We start from the raw sequence: 14,439 nt of genomic DNA, 5'->3' as shown, positions 1-14,439 counted from the left end.
CCCCAGGAGTAGCGAACTGCCGAGTCCGTATCATTCTATTCATGGCAGTTGCTGATATCATTTTTGCAATTTCTAGTGAGTTTTCAAATGTTCCCTCTATAAAAACCCAATGGAATTATTTTTCAGTCATGCCCCAAATCATCTACATGATAATTTATTGGAATAGCACACTTATCAATTACAATCCGTATGTTATGGCAATCACCGGATCGCCGTTACCCATATTTTTGAAAATTTCCTCAGGGCTCCACGCGGGAGCAGCTACAGAGAGGATTCTGGTAAGGTGGTCTCGAAAAAAAGCGCCCGACACTTCCCGGGCTCCAGGTAGCCCTGTCAGGCTGCCATTCACCAGTGCGCCCGACATCTCCCAGGTTTCGCAGTCCATCTTTTTTCAGGCTCTCTACTTCCCAATCCTGTACCGCAAAATGGACCACGTCGACTGCTCAAACCTCCTGATGCTCATCTCCGTGCTCCTAGGCTTCATCGACACAGTGCTCGCAATGTGCACATTCGAATACGAGCCACACCTGAATTGCTCTTCAATCGGTTGCATGGTCAACGACCTGTTCAGAACTTACTGGGGAGCTTCGAATATGGTATGCTTTTTTGGTATTTTTGATGCACTAAAAAAGTTTTTTGCAGACTTGCGGAATAATTATTGTGGTTATGAGCGTGTTTGTGTTCTTCAAAGTACAGAAGCTCGAACGGGAAAGTGGGACAATCGGGGGAAGTAAGCCGGCGAAGAGGTCACTGTAGGAGTATTATAGGATTACTATAATTACCACAGAACTACTGTAGAGTTGCTGTAGGACTACAGACTACTGCAAGACAACTGTAGGAGTATTGCATGGTTACTGTAGAAATAATATATGACTACTGTAGAGTTGCTGCTGGATTGCTGTAGGATTATTGTAGGACTATTGTTGGACTACTTGAAGGTTACTGTAGGGTTACTGTTGGGTTACTCCAGGTATACTGTAGACTACTCTACTGTGATATTCCAGATAGTGTCCAAAAAGTTCCGTCAAGCAAATCATACGACATGTGGCATCCTGCTGAGCTCCCTATTCTGTCTGACAATCCCATCCTTGCTCATTTCTCTCGTCGAGACATTTGTCGGATTTTCAATATTCGATCAGTTTGGCCCAATCTATGCGGCTTCTCTGCTCACTAATGGTAAGTTGAAAGCACAGAAAACCAAAAGAATAAATTATGAAGAAGGGAGGAGGGAAGTAGAAATTGCAATTCTAATTAGATTCAGTGTGGCGGAGGGTGGTCGCAAGGGAGATCAAACAAATAAAAATGTAAAAGATTTTGATCTAATAGATTGTTACATCACCGGCACGGGGTACGTGGAGATCATTTTAACTATAAAATTACAGCATGGTACGGTAGGCTTACTGTAGACATCCTGTTTAAGTAGAATAATGATTATGGGGCAATTGTTGAATATCGTGGGTGTGCTGTACGCGTTTTTTTTACTGTAGTAGGGTTACTGTAGGCGTCATATGTGAGTACTGTAGTTGCTCTGGTTCATGGTTGAATATGATAGCGTTACTGTAAGTGTCCTATTTGAATATGGTAGGATTACTGTAGGTACCTTGTTTTAAATGGATTGAGACTTCAGTAGAATCCCATTTGCCACAAGTTTTCCAGATTTTTCAAACAATTCAATTTTCAGGCTTCACCAGCTGCCTAACATTCCTTGTTCTCAATGAGCCCTACAAAAACTCGACCAGCTCACCGATTCTTGCGGAGCCAACGACGATTGGAGTTTCCTTAAAGCAGCGCACGATTACTGGAGTTGTATAGTTATTCCGAATTAAATTTTTTTCATTTTCTGTATCCACGAATGTATGAATATTCCCTGAATAATGTTCACAAAAAGTTTTAAAAAATTGAAAAAATTCTACATTCGTCACTGTGTATGATCTACTGAAAGTCAGAAAAGTACAGAAATATTGAGATTTTGAAAAATTGCCCACTGATCTGTAAACTTTGTTTTTACTTCTTATCAAATGATTCACTTTTTAATTGGGTTAACGTCTAAATTCAGAAAATATGCGGTAGGCAGGCAGGCAGGCGCCTGGCAGGAAAACTTCTACATCCAAAATCAACTAGAAATATCTATTATAGGCTATAACTGCTATACGAAACCAAATTAATCATAAATTGAAATCACGTGATAATATGCCGAAAATACGTACATTTTCTTGGTAAGTTTTCAATTCTTGAGCTTTTTCTTTTGACGAAAGACTGAATTAGGTTTTTTTTCCGCAAAAAATGTATTTAAAAAGTTGGATGTTTTGTTGAACCTCAAATGTAGGCAATTTTTAAAGGCACTTTTTTCGACATTTTTATGAAATGTTCATTTTTCAAAACTTTCCATAAATTGCTATAATTTTTGGCAACTTTCTGTTAGGCATTTTAGGCGAATTTCGATACCTTTCGACATTTTTTTGGAAATTTTTTGGCAACTTTGGCAACATTCCGAGAACATTTTTGAGCATTTTTTTTTGCTAATTTCTATAAATTTTAATTTTCTTCGTTACTAATAACATGTAGTAAACTCAAGTGCACATCGTAATATTCCTTCCTCCTTTGAAATATGAGTAATAATTCATTCAATTTCTCAATTAAAAATACTACGTCCAGCTCGACGTATTTCTCCTCACGCCTACTTTTCATTTAGTCGGTGGAGCAAATTAAATTGGCGGTGGGAGGCAAATTGTACTTGTGAAAGTTCTATGTTGTATTAATTACTATGACGAGACCTTTGAGGTGAGTTAGGCAATAATTTATTTTTTTTCAAGCTTTCGTTAAATCTAATTTCTATTTATACATTACTCCTTATTATAAAAGTTTATATGTAACTGACATAAAAATTGGCTCAATTTTCCAGTTTCCAAGAATTTGCTCCGATGAGCTTCTACTACATAGAAATACTTTTTTCAATTTTCTGCAACATTTTTCAACTGCAGTTTTCTTGAAAATTGCAAAATTTTTTGATTAAAGTTATTTTTACAGAACTTTTACAGAACAAAATATAAAATATTCAAAACTTTTCTACAAAAATTTTGCACCCTTTTTTCAGTAAAAAAAGCAAAAATTGTTCTCCTGATCTCTCTTGTGACGATGAATTTTTGAAAAAATAAGATGTGTTTTTTAATTATTTTTATACATACACCAACACAATTCTATTAGAGTTACTTATTTTTGAGTTGTTTATCTAGTTTTCTTGATGGGAAACAACTAGAAAATAAATTTGTGAAATTCACAAGCCCCTTTCGAAAATTATTCAGAAACTGAGTCACTTTTTTCTGATTGCAGGGTTTTGGCATAATCCAATGTCAGGAAGTCTTAGGTAAGTCCTTTTCAGATTGTTAGGTCCACACAAAACATTTTAAACTGCTTCAAAAAAGCTTCTAAAATTACCAAATTTGGTAGTTGTCAAAAATTGAAAACTTGAAAATTTCAAAAAAAAAAAACATTTTTTTAGAAACTTAAGCGTGGAAAAAAATAAGATTACCTATAGTATTTAATTCTTGATTCAAAATATTTCTAGAAGGCTTTAAAACTAGGTAATATTTGAATTTTTGAAATTGCCGACCATATTAAATATTTCGAAATTTTCTTAAAAATTATCCCAGAATGCCTATTCCAAATAGAGTATGCTCATATCATACTAAAGATCACTTTTTTAAATTTAAAATTCCACTGACCTTGGGTTCAAAAACGCACATCATCTATCAATTTCTAGAAATTCACGCCGTCTTCCCATCTCTCATTTCTCCCAATTAGCCATAAATATTCAATTTTCTCGCATCAAAATTTTCTGGATAAAAGGGATATTTTCGTGTACTTTTCTTCTTACTTTGAACAGGGAGAATTTTGGAAAAATAACAAAACTTTTAGGGTTTTTATAAGAAATTTTACTTTTTTGGACAGAGAAAAAAGAAAATTAAACTCGATTTCATGTTTTTTTGTTGATAATATACTCTGCCTCCAGGCTCAGTCACGAAAACCCACTAAATTTCATTAGTCAAAAATTGGAAACTGATTAATGCCGAGTACGTGAGTTTATGGATTCAGTGTCCACTTTTTCACGAAAAATTGATTTTTTTTCTAGAAGTTCCAAGCTTCAAAGATAGATGCTTAACTTGAAGAATAAGCCAAAGCCTACGTCTTAGCCCAAGCCTAAGCTTCAGCCTAAGCCTAAGCCTAAGCCAAAGCCTAAGCCTTAGTTTGAACATAATAGTAAGCCTAAGCCTAAGAGTAATAGTAAGCCTAAGCCTAAGTATACGCTTAAGCCTAAGCATAAGCCTAAGCCTAATAGTAAGCCTTAGCCCAAGCATAAGCCTGAGCCTAATAGTAAGCCTTAGTCCAAGCATAAGCCTAAGCCGGAGCCTAAGCCTAAGCTTAAACTTAAGGCTAAGCCAAAGCATAAGCCTAAGTTTAAGACTAAGCTTACATCTAAGGCTAAGCCTAAGCCCAAGCTTTATCTTAAGCCTAATAGTAGGCCTAAGCCTAAGCCTAAGTCTAAGCCTCAGTCTAAGCCTAAGCCTAAGCCTAAGCTTTTGATCTTAAAATTGCGATGTTTTTCTTCTTGTTTTTTTTTTCAAAAAAATCAAATACGAATCTAATTATGGACAAGGAATTAATTATTTGTTTTTGCTCGAGTTTTTTTTTTTGATCTTTTTGTGAACAATCCCACAATTTTAATGAGATTCCTTTCCCATCGGATTTCTAGTTCCGTTGATCACACTGAACTGTTATTCTTGTCAAAGACAAATCAAAAAGTGCCTAAAAAACTTGACATTTCAAGTGCCACTTGTCTTATTACTGTAGTACATTCTACATATCTGAACAATTTTTGAACCCATTTTTTAAAGTTCATATTTTCAGAAGACCTGAATTAAAGTTATGTAGTTTTTTTTTAGAAAATGCTCAGCGGAGCATATATAATTTGCAGAATTTTCAGTTTTTTAACTTTTAAATTAAAAATTTGTTTTTTTGTAAAAAGGTTCTAATCAGTTAAAAAAAAGACTCGAAACAAATAAAAGCACTAACCATTTTTTTTTAATTTTGAAAAAATAATCTGAAATTTTTCTCAAAAGTTGTGCTTTTTTTTTGTAAATTTTAGATTTTTTTTTTAATTTTTCAGCTTCGGCAACTGCAAATTTTCTTTCGAACTGCAAGTCATTAGTCATAAAAGAGTCTAGAATCAGAAACCAAAAATGATATTCTGATTCCTTTTTCCCCCCTGTCTCTAATTTCTTCCTCCTCCCCCTCAAACCTAATAATTATGCTACATCCCACGTCCGTAGTCGCAAATGTTTTTTATGTCTCTACGTCTCCTCATCAGAAAAAAAGAAACGAAAACAAATAGTTAATTGACCGCAAAAAAAAACCCCGCGCTTAGAAGGAGCTCAACTCATTCGGAAGGGAAACGTCTGAAAATGTTCAATTCCAGTCAAATGGCCTATGTCTATCTCGTCACGGAGTTGTGCTGCTTGACTGCTGCCTCATTAAGCTTCATATTCAATGCATACATTATTTATTGCTTTTGGAGGTTAGTTTGGTTTAAAAAAATGTTCGATAATCTGGCCAAAATGGCAAAATTCAAAATTGCCAGTTTGTTCACAATTTTCCGCAGCAGCGTGGCGCAGTGGAAGCGTGCTGGGCCCATAACCCAGAGGTCGGTGGATCGAAACCACTCGCTGCTAGACTCTTTTTTTGCACTACCTCCAAATTTTAGCAATTTTTGAGTACCTGTTAAGGCCAACTCTAGGCAGTTTTGGCATTTTCGGCAATGTCAAAATTAGGGCTCCCGTGGGTTCGCCGCAACGGCGCTTCCGCCGGCCTCACGGCTTCACTCAAACCATATATAGTGCGGCGCGGGACCCCGAGCGTGTCGGCCGCTCCAAATAACTACTTTTCGCACTTCATTGCACACACACAGAGGCGCGAGGCCCGCATTTCGCGCCTGGCTCAGCTGGGAGCCCTAGACAAAACTCCTGAAGCTTTCGACTTACTTTCGGAAGCTTACGCATGGCTTCCTGTAACTTTTGGCAAACTTTCGTCACCTTGTCACTAGATAAATTATGCATAACTCCCACATACGAAAAAATTTCAGAAAAAAAATCCCATCCCCCGAAAACCTCCGCCTAGCCCTGTACCTAGCCATCGGAGACCTCGGCTACGCAGTTGCCGCCCTAGTCCATGTCGGCTACCTGGCAATCTACTGGTCAAATGTCTCATTGGACTACAATCCATATTATATAATATTTACAAACTCATTTTTACCCGCCAAATATAAGAAATTTCTATTATACGTTAGTTATTCTAATACGGTAGGTTACAGTAATCAACACAAATTTTCAAAAAAAAAAATTTGAATTAAGATCGCTGGTTTTCTAATTGTTATCATGAGTATGTTCGTTTTCGCGGGAATTCGAAAAATCTCCGCAAGGAAAATTGGCGCTACGGTGAGTTTTTTGTTGTTCCTTGGACCGTTGGTTTTAGTCTCGGAAATTCGATAAATTCCAGACATCAAGTTCAAAATCCTCCAGTGTGTTCCGGCAGGCTAACCGGATTACTGTAGGCATTCTATTTTGCTCTTTGTTTTTTGTGACAATCCCGTCGTTATTGGTGACGGGTTACGAGGAAGTGACCGGAGTGTCGTTGTTCGCCGAGCTCGGCCCGTTTTATATTTGTGCGATTTTGGTGAATGGTGAGTACTTTTTTATGACCAGTACATTTCTCGTTTGGTTGGCGCATTACAATTATGCCGAGGAAAATTGAAATTGTGAAGTTTCCAGAAAAAAAATGTGCAAAACCACAGTTTGTCGTTTTTCCGACAAATTGGGCGAATCGGTTAATTGCCGGTTTGCCGATTTGCCGGAAATTTCAATTACGGCAATTTGTCGATTTGCCGGAAATTCCAATTCCGGCAATTCGCTGATTTGCCGGAAATTTCAATTTTAGCAATTTGTCGATTTGTCGGAAATTTCAATTCCGACAATTTGTCGATTTGCCGGAAAGGTTCAATTCCGGCAGTTTGCCGATCTGTCGGAAATTTCAATTCCTGCAATTTGCGGATCTGCCAGAAATGTTAAATTCTGGCAATTTGCCGGTTTGTCGATTTTCCGGAATTAGCCGATTTGCCAGAAATTTTTAATTCCGGCAATTTGCCGATTTGCCAGAAATTTTTAATTCCGGCAATTTGCCGGTTGGCCGATTTGCCGGACATTTCAATTACGGCAATTTGCCCATTTGCCAAAAATATCCAATTACGCCAATTTGCCGGTTGGCGATTTGCCGGAAATTTCAATGACGGCAATGTGCCGATTTGCCGGAAATGTTCAATTCCGCTAATTTGCCGATTTGCCGAAAAATTCAATTCCGGAAATTTGCGGATCTGCCAGAAATTTTCAATTCTGGCAATTTCGCCAATTTGCCGGAATAAATCGTATCCACCCCTGCTTTTTTCTCCCCGGGGAGATCACGTGACACCAAGATCGCTTGAAAATGTCCAATATCCAAATTCCAGGATTTGCCGACGGCCTAGTCTTCGTGATCATCAACCGAAAACAAATCGGATCCACGAATCGAACGCTCTCCTCAACGGTGAGCACTATGCCAACCCGCCTTCGAACGTCTGTCAATGGTCCCCCGTCTCGCGTTACCCAGTTCTAACCTTTTGTTATTTGTTTTGTTGTTGACCCAATAACTATGATTGCATTAGTCAAACGTTCAGTTTTGTTCTAACCAATTGCCCCCCGTTCTAACCAAAACCCGTGAAGTGTCGGTTGCTCAGTCTGTTCAATGTTTGAATATTGTTTACTTGTACTGAATGCATTTTTGTCGAAAAAAGCCTGATTAGTTTCCGAAGTTGCATCTCTGAATTCTGATTTCAGGGTGCCCGAAACACGATTGCTCCGATGCTACGTTCCAGCCTTGGCGGACACCGGGGCTCGATGGTGCTTCCACCGATACGAGCATCTATTTCACAGCGATATGAGCAATTTTAAAGATTTCCCGGAATGACATTCGTACTTTTTTGCAATAAATAATCTGGAGTACATATTCTTTGATTAACAGACTGCGTCGTAATAGTCATTCTCCTAATCTATTTGATTAGACTTTAAAATTGCAAGAAAATGATTTTCTTGGAGGTATACTTAGGTAGTGCATGTTACTTTGGTGGCTAGACTCTACTTTAAAACAGCAGTTTTCCATTAAAAAGTGATATGCAGCCGACATTTCACGGGACTTGTTCGGTCTCAATTAAAGATGGAAGCAGTCGACATCTTGCGGGTTTGCCAATCACTGCAGCCGACATCTTTTGGCATAGCCAATCATTGCAACAGGCATGTTTGGGCCCACCAATTATTGAAGCGGACATCGTACGGGTTTGCCGGTCATTGCAGCCGACCTATTGTGGGTTTCCTAATCATGGCAGCGGACATCAAACAGGCTCACTAATCATTGCAACGGACATCTAACGGGCTTGCCGATAGTTGCAACGGACATCTTATGGGTTTGCCCATCATTGCAGCCGACATCTCGTGGGCCTGCCAACTTTAGTAGCCGACATCTGGCGGGCTCACCAATCAGTGCAGCCGACACCTCACAGGCTCCAGTGTGAGGAAATTAATAATTAATATTTTAAAAAAGAAAAGTGAACTAAAAGTGATATCAATTTATTCCGAAAATCCGTTGCCTAATCAAGTCATTTTATCATAAAATTGTCATTGGGCGGGACTTGTAACCACAACAACAGGCGGTTCTCATTAGTATTCTGTTGTCCTTTCTTTACATTTCCATTCTGGCTTTATTTTTCATTTACATACCTCGAATCTCGGTAAAAAATTGGAAAACACAACTTCCCGAATAAGTTGGCGTTCCCACAATTTTGCTTTGTTCAAATTTTTTCCTCGAAAAAACAATTTGCCGCCTATTCACATGCCCCACCGAGCACAAGTCTGAAAAATGGAATTTTTTAGACAAATCAGTAGTATGGCTACCATGTATCTCGTCACTGAGCTCTGCTGCTTGACAGTTGCAACATTGAGCATGATTGTTAATTCTTATACAATTTATTGCTTTTGGAGGTGAGTGGGAATCTTTTTTTTTGAACTTTCGCCAATGTTAATGTAGGTTTTTCTCGCAATCATGGTGAATCTTTATGATTTTCCAGAAAAAAGATCCCCTGTGCCGAAAACCTTCGCCTCGCCTTGTACCTAGCCATCGGAGACCTCGCCTACGCACTTGCTGCCCTAATTCATGTCGGGTACCTTGCTATCAACTGGTCAGATACCTATTTGGACTACGACCCATATGTCATAATTTTCACAAACTCTTTTTTACCAGCCACTTTGAAAATTATTATCGTGGTTAGTTGTTCGATGGCGCTGGATCGATGTTTGGTGGGTTTCTCTAATTGGAATTTGGAAATCCAAAACTTTTTCAGGCAATTTTCTCGCCGGTTTTGTATCGCCAACTCAGTAAAACCTACTTTGCAAATTGCTCAATGGCCGGTGGGCTCTGTTGGTTTTTATTGGACTTTTTGGTTCAATTGCTTACAGCTCCATATCAAAAAGTTCCAAATTGCGCTACAATGGCGTGTTTTGTGAATAAGCATTTTTTGATGTATGTCAGTTACTCCAATACGGTAGGTTACTGTAGTCTATGAGAGCCTAAAATTATAATTTAGGCTGCCGGAATCTTCATAGTCCTCATGAGCATTTGTGTTTTCGCGGGGATCCGAAAAATTTCAACTGGCGTTGCGGTAAATGTAATTATTTAAACTTTGAAGATACACATTTTTCTTCATAATCAAAATTTTCAGACAGCCTCCAAAACCAGCAATCTATTCCAGCAAGCCAACCGAATGACTGCCGGAATTCTATTTTGCTCTTTATTCTTTCTAATAGTTCCGTCATTTCTGATGACCGGGTATGAGGAAATTACGGGTGTTAACCTTTTCTCGGAAGTTGGACCTTTTTATATTTGTGCGATTTTGATCAATGGTGTGAGAGCTTTTTTTCTGACTCGTCGAAAATTTTGTTTTTTTCAGGTTTCTCTGACGGTCTAGTATTTCTGTTAATCAACTGGAAACAAATCGGATCTCAGGGTCAAAAGGTTTCATCAATGGTAAGTTAGTGGCAGCAGACATCTGGCGGGTTACGGCAGTTGTTTTTCTAAGACGCAGCTGACATTTTGCGGGTTGTGCCAGTTAAGTGCAGCCGACGTCCTAATGATTGCGCCTACCACAAACTGTAGTTACAGCCGACACTTCGCGGGTCTAGCAAATCTTTGCTCTATGTTACGGCCGACACTTCGCGGGTCGCGCCAATCTTAGCTCTGAAATTCAGGAAAAATCGAGCTGGTTGCCCAAACCTTTAAACGAGATTGCAGCAGCCCCTGCTCAATTTTCAATATTATAAAAAAATTTCTCATATTTTTCAGAGCGCAAAAAGCACAATGGCAGTGATTCCAAAAACAGTGCAATAGAACAACCGATGGGTATTCTATTCCAATTTTTTTTTAATTCTACAAGTCTATGTATATTATTAAACAAGAAAATTAATAAACCCTATTTACAATATTCTGATTATTGGTTTTTTGGTTCTTTTTTCTCGAACGCCTTTCATTTTCGTGGTTGTAGTACTCGTATACTTTGTAGCGACAAATTTTAGAACATATGCCTTTCTCGTTAGTCGTACGAATTTGCGGTCGGTCTTAATGACGGTCTTGCTTGTTTTCATGATTCTTCTAGTATTTTCGTCTGGTTTTGTTACTGGAAATTTTTTAGAAACATTTTAGGAATACCAGCTAGCTAGATTACTTATTTATTTTTTCAGATTGAACAACTTTTTTCTAGAATAAAAATGTTATTTTTGGTCTGAAAACATTTTTTGTACCGATGCGAAGATTTCACAGAAAAATATTTTCTTCGAAATAGACAAACGCCCGAATTGGCTCTACTTGATGCACAAAACTGAAGTTTCAGAAAATATTTCAAAAAGTCTCAATATGTATACATACCTGCCAAAAATTTATTTGAAAAAATAGCAAGGCTTAATAAATTTTATAAATTTTTTCACAGTTATTTTCGGTACTCCCACAACCGCTACTCAATTTGTAATGCTAAAACAAAGTTAAAACACCAAAATTCTTGTTTACCATTATTTCATTTTCCAATTTCCGTGTAAGCTAAATATAACATCAACCTGAGTAATGAATCATAAATGATCATTGTCGTAACACACTTATCACTTGATCATCTAGTAATCTGTAATTATCTCTAATTTCGGGGGACAAAAAAATTTCCCGACATGTCATCATAATTGCAATGTTAGTCGACTTCCAAAACACACACACACACCTCCCACAACTTCTCCAATACTCTGATATTTTACACCTGTTATTCGTGTGTGTTCAAAATATTTGTCTACATGCATAATAAATTACTAATTGAGAAACTGTGTTCCAGTTGTATGGCGATGGTATATCTGGTGACGGACGTGTGCTGTTTGGTGGCTGCCGTGCTGAGCTTCTGCATTAACTTTTTTATTATCACGTGCTTTTTGAGGTAAGAATATTACAAACTTTTGCCAATTTTTGTCAACTTCTCATAACTTGTTCCCAAACGTATTATTTTCAGAAAAAAGATCCCCTGTGCCGAAAACCTTCGCCTCGCCTTGTACCTAGCCATCGGAGACTTTGCCTACGCACTTGCTGCTTTAATCCATGTCGGCTACCTTGCTATCAACTGGTCAAATACCTATTTGGACTACGACCCATATGTCATAATTTTTACAAACTCGCTTTTACCAGCTTTTTTGAAATTGGTTATAGTGATTAATTGCTCGATGGCTCTGGATCGGTGTTTGGTGGGTTTTTATTTATAGTACTAAAATTCAAAAACTGTTAAATTCTGACTAAGAACCGAATGTATTAGATATTTGGTGTTTGATTTTTTTGAAATTTTTGAGAATTTCAGAGCGTGAGACATATGTATTCTCTCATAAATTAATGATATGTTGTAGAATGTTTTTGGAAATTTCAGTCAGAAAAAGGTTTTGAAATTTGTTTCTAAATTTGTGTTTTTGAGAGTTTCGGAAAAAAAATTCGCAACTTTCGCCAATGGATATTTTTAATAAATGCACGTGGTGTCAAACTGTCCCATTTTGATGTGATCTACAAAAAAATGCGGGAATTTTTTGCAGAGAAAAATGTGACGTCAGCACGATCTTAACCATACGAAATCTGTTGAGAAGTCTGCGTCTAAATTCCCGCATTTTTGGTAGATCACCACGTGTAAATGAAATATTTTCGATTCGTTTTCAGGCAATTTTCTTTCCTGTCCACTACCGGAATATCAATAAAATCAAATTTGCCAATAATGCTATGGCACTAGGCTTCATCTGGTTTCTCTTCGATTTTTTATTTCAAATCTTTTCGTCTGAATATCAGCGAGTTCCAAATTGCGCTACAATGGCTTGTTTTGTCAATAAAATATTTTTAAAATATCTATCCTATTCCAATACGGTATGTGGTTACTGTAGTTAACTTTAAAAAATTTTTCCAAATTTTCCAGCTCAGCAGTTTCTTCGTAGCTATTATGAGTGTTTTGGTGTTTGTGGGGATTCGGAAGTTTTCCAAGAAAAGAGTTGGCACATTTGTGAGTTTAGTTTTTTGTTACCTAGGCTCTATTATAAGTGCACCCTAATTTTTCAGACCACCCGAAAGACTTCTACAGTATTCCGGAAAGCTAACCGAATTACGGCAGGAATTTTGTTTGGCTCTCTATTTTTTGTGGTATTCCCCTCGTTTTTGGTGATGGGCTTTGAGGAAGTAACTGGGAAATCGTTGTTTATATCATTGGGCCCTTTTTATATTTTTTCGATAGTTGTAAATGGTTGGTTGGGAGTTTTGAAATTTGAAATAAATCAGAAATTTGAAATTGGAAATTTTCAGGATTCGCCGATGGTCTGGTATTTGTAATTGTTAATCGGAAGCACATAGGGTCTGACAAAAATCTAGTAGATTCTACAGTAGTAAGTTTTAAAAATTTGGCTTTTTTTTGAGATTTTTGAACAATTATAGTTTCCGTTTCGCCCTTTTTCATACAATTTCCGAGTTTTTAAAAATTCTAAAAATTTGTAAAAAGCTAGAAATTTCATATACAATTTTTTAAAATTAATGTATTTTCAGGGTCCCAAGAATACAGTAATACCTGTACTTCACCAACACGGTCCAACAAATTCAATGGCTTTACCACCAATTGTAACTTCTTCCAACTATTTTTAATTTTTGAAATTTATTTGAATAAACCCTTTTTGAATTTTTTTTCGAATTTGAAAATTAAAATTAAATTTCGATTTTTCAAATTTTCAATTAAAAACCAAACTAAAAACTATATTTTCACAAAATTTAAAATTTTTTTTTCGATAAAAAAAAACAGGTTTACTATGTATTTTTGCATAAAATTTGGAATTTGGTAATATGTTTTGTGGAAATTTTTTTAAATTTTTTTTTCAATTTTTAATTCAATGCACAACTCAAAAAATTTGCAAGAATTCTAAAATTGGAGTTTTTAATTAAAAAAAAAAAATTAAAAAATGTAATATTTTTGTGTAAAATTTTTAAACTTTTTAATTTGATATTTTTTGAACTATGCACATTTTCAAAATTTTGAAAAAAAAACGCAAAAAATTAATCGAGAAAACTGATAAGTACAGTGCGTCCAACTTCTATAGCACCCCCCTCCAATTTGGCGGTTTGGAGCTTCTCAAAATGTTTTTTGAAAAAGTGTTAGTGCAGTTCGATAGCAAATGTTGAAAAACCTATGCTCCCCAATTTTTATTATGATATCTCAAAAATCACAGGAATTAGGTCAAAATATCGGAAAAATGGCCGTCCAACTTCTATAGCACCCCCTCTGATTTTTGGCAATTTTCGGTAAAATCGGGGGTTTTCTTCTTAATTAATGAATTTATTTTGTGAATAACTTTACACCAAAATAATCAGACGGTTTCATTTTCACATTTAAAAAATAAATATAACCCCTGAAAACACGTGGAACGCCTAGGATTGTCCTGGAACGTTCGTATTTGCTTCAGAGGCCATTTCTCGGCTCCCAATGATTTTCGCAGCACCAAACTTGACCAAAATGATCTTCCCCACCTATTTATTACTATTCAAATAATTGTTGAAAACATTTATTCATATGAACCAAATGGTAAAGGGAGCAACTGCAGTGATTTTCAAAAGGCTTGATTTAACTATGAAAACTAGCGTTTGGAGGCGCAGAGCTGATGGTTTTGACTTCCTATTGTACAGAATTTTAGCTCATCCGGTTCAAATATCCTTGAAGCTTTGATTTTGAGTAGAAGTCTTCGAAAATTTATTCGGAAAAGTTCATGAGAC

The 14,439-nt window shown here is 36.8% G+C and overlaps 4 protein-coding genes and 1 non-coding gene across 9 annotated transcripts; all 5 read left to right on the top strand.

The window, feature by feature from the left end:
* Positions 1-41: 41 nt before the first annotated feature.
* Positions 42-1,174, top strand: Y57A10C.10 (G_PROTEIN_RECEP_F1_2 domain-containing protein; the record flags this gene model as incomplete). The annotated part of the gene is made up of 5 exons (NM_064242.2): positions 42-75; positions 127-278; positions 396-596; positions 643-730; positions 1,005-1,174. 5 exons carry the CDS (start codon positions 42-44, stop codon positions 1,172-1,174), a joined length of 645 nt encoding a protein of 214 aa, NP_496643.2.
* A 1,590-nt stretch (positions 1,175-2,764) lies between these two features.
* Y57A10C.9 (G_PROTEIN_RECEP_F1_2 domain-containing protein) lies at positions 2,765-8,084 on the top strand (the record flags this gene model as incomplete). Of its 5 annotated transcripts, none has more annotated exons than NM_001393211.1 (7): positions 2,765-2,781; positions 5,474-5,572; positions 6,137-6,353; positions 6,405-6,488; positions 6,550-6,733; positions 7,553-7,629; positions 7,920-8,084. In NM_001393211.1, 7 exons carry the CDS (start codon positions 2,765-2,767, stop codon positions 8,031-8,033), a joined length of 792 nt encoding a protein of 263 aa, NP_001379365.1. The 5 variants fall into 5 exon arrangements, with proteins under 5 accessions (NP_001379365.1, NP_001379364.1, NP_001379366.1 ...); NM_001393212.1 differs by lacking the exon at positions 2,765-2,781 and adding an exon at positions 3,348-3,364 and having other exon boundaries at positions 7,920-8,033; NM_001393214.1 differs by lacking the exon at positions 7,920-8,084 and having other exon boundaries at positions 7,553-7,698.
* Positions 5,655-5,726, top strand: Y57A10C.t1. Its single transcript has one exon. It is a non-coding gene; the product is annotated as a tRNA-Met (tRNA).
* Positions 8,085-8,849: 765 nt separating the features above from the next.
* dct-12 (G_PROTEIN_RECEP_F1_2 domain-containing protein) lies at positions 8,850-10,614 on the top strand. The gene is made up of 7 exons (NM_001393210.1): positions 8,850-9,116; positions 9,203-9,431; positions 9,476-9,676; positions 9,719-9,799; positions 9,854-10,034; positions 10,082-10,158; positions 10,474-10,614. Exons 1-7 carry the CDS (start codon positions 8,995-8,997, stop codon positions 10,516-10,518), a joined length of 936 nt encoding a protein of 311 aa, NP_001379031.1. The 5' UTR covers positions 8,850-8,994; the 3' UTR covers positions 10,519-10,614.
* An 848-nt stretch (positions 10,615-11,462) lies between these two features.
* Positions 11,463-13,320, top strand: Y57A10C.8 (G-protein coupled receptors family 1 profile domain-containing protein; the record flags this gene model as incomplete). Its single annotated transcript, NM_001377880.1, has 7 exons — positions 11,463-11,599; positions 11,672-11,900; positions 12,358-12,558; positions 12,608-12,691; positions 12,748-12,928; positions 12,988-13,067; positions 13,225-13,320. The coding sequence occupies 7 exons, from the start codon at positions 11,463-11,465 to the stop codon at positions 13,318-13,320; spliced, it is 1,008 nt and encodes a 335-aa protein (NP_001364567.1).
* Positions 13,321-14,439: the final 1,119 nt, after the last annotated feature.

The sequence above is a fragment of the Caenorhabditis elegans genome, chromosome II (assembly GCF_000002985.6).
Source record: "Caenorhabditis elegans chromosome II".
Lineage (NCBI taxonomy): Eukaryota > Metazoa > Nematoda > Chromadorea > Rhabditida > Rhabditidae > Caenorhabditis > Caenorhabditis elegans.
The sequence above is the reverse complement of the archived record's forward strand: the minus strand, read 5'-3'. Positions and strand labels throughout refer to the sequence as shown.

Coding starts and splice junctions, on each gene's coding strand:
- dct-12 (NM_001393210.1), top strand. CDS start 8,995: ATGGAATTTTTTAGACAAATCAGTAGTATGGCTACCATGTATCTCGTC. Junction 9,117..9,202: donor ACAATTTATTGCTTTTGGAG/GTGAGTGGGAAT, acceptor ATGATTTTCCAG/AAAAAAGATCCCCTGTGCCG. Junction 10,035..10,081: donor TTGTGCGATTTTGATCAATG/GTGTGAGAGCTT, acceptor TGTTTTTTTCAG/GTTTCTCTGACGGTCTAGTA.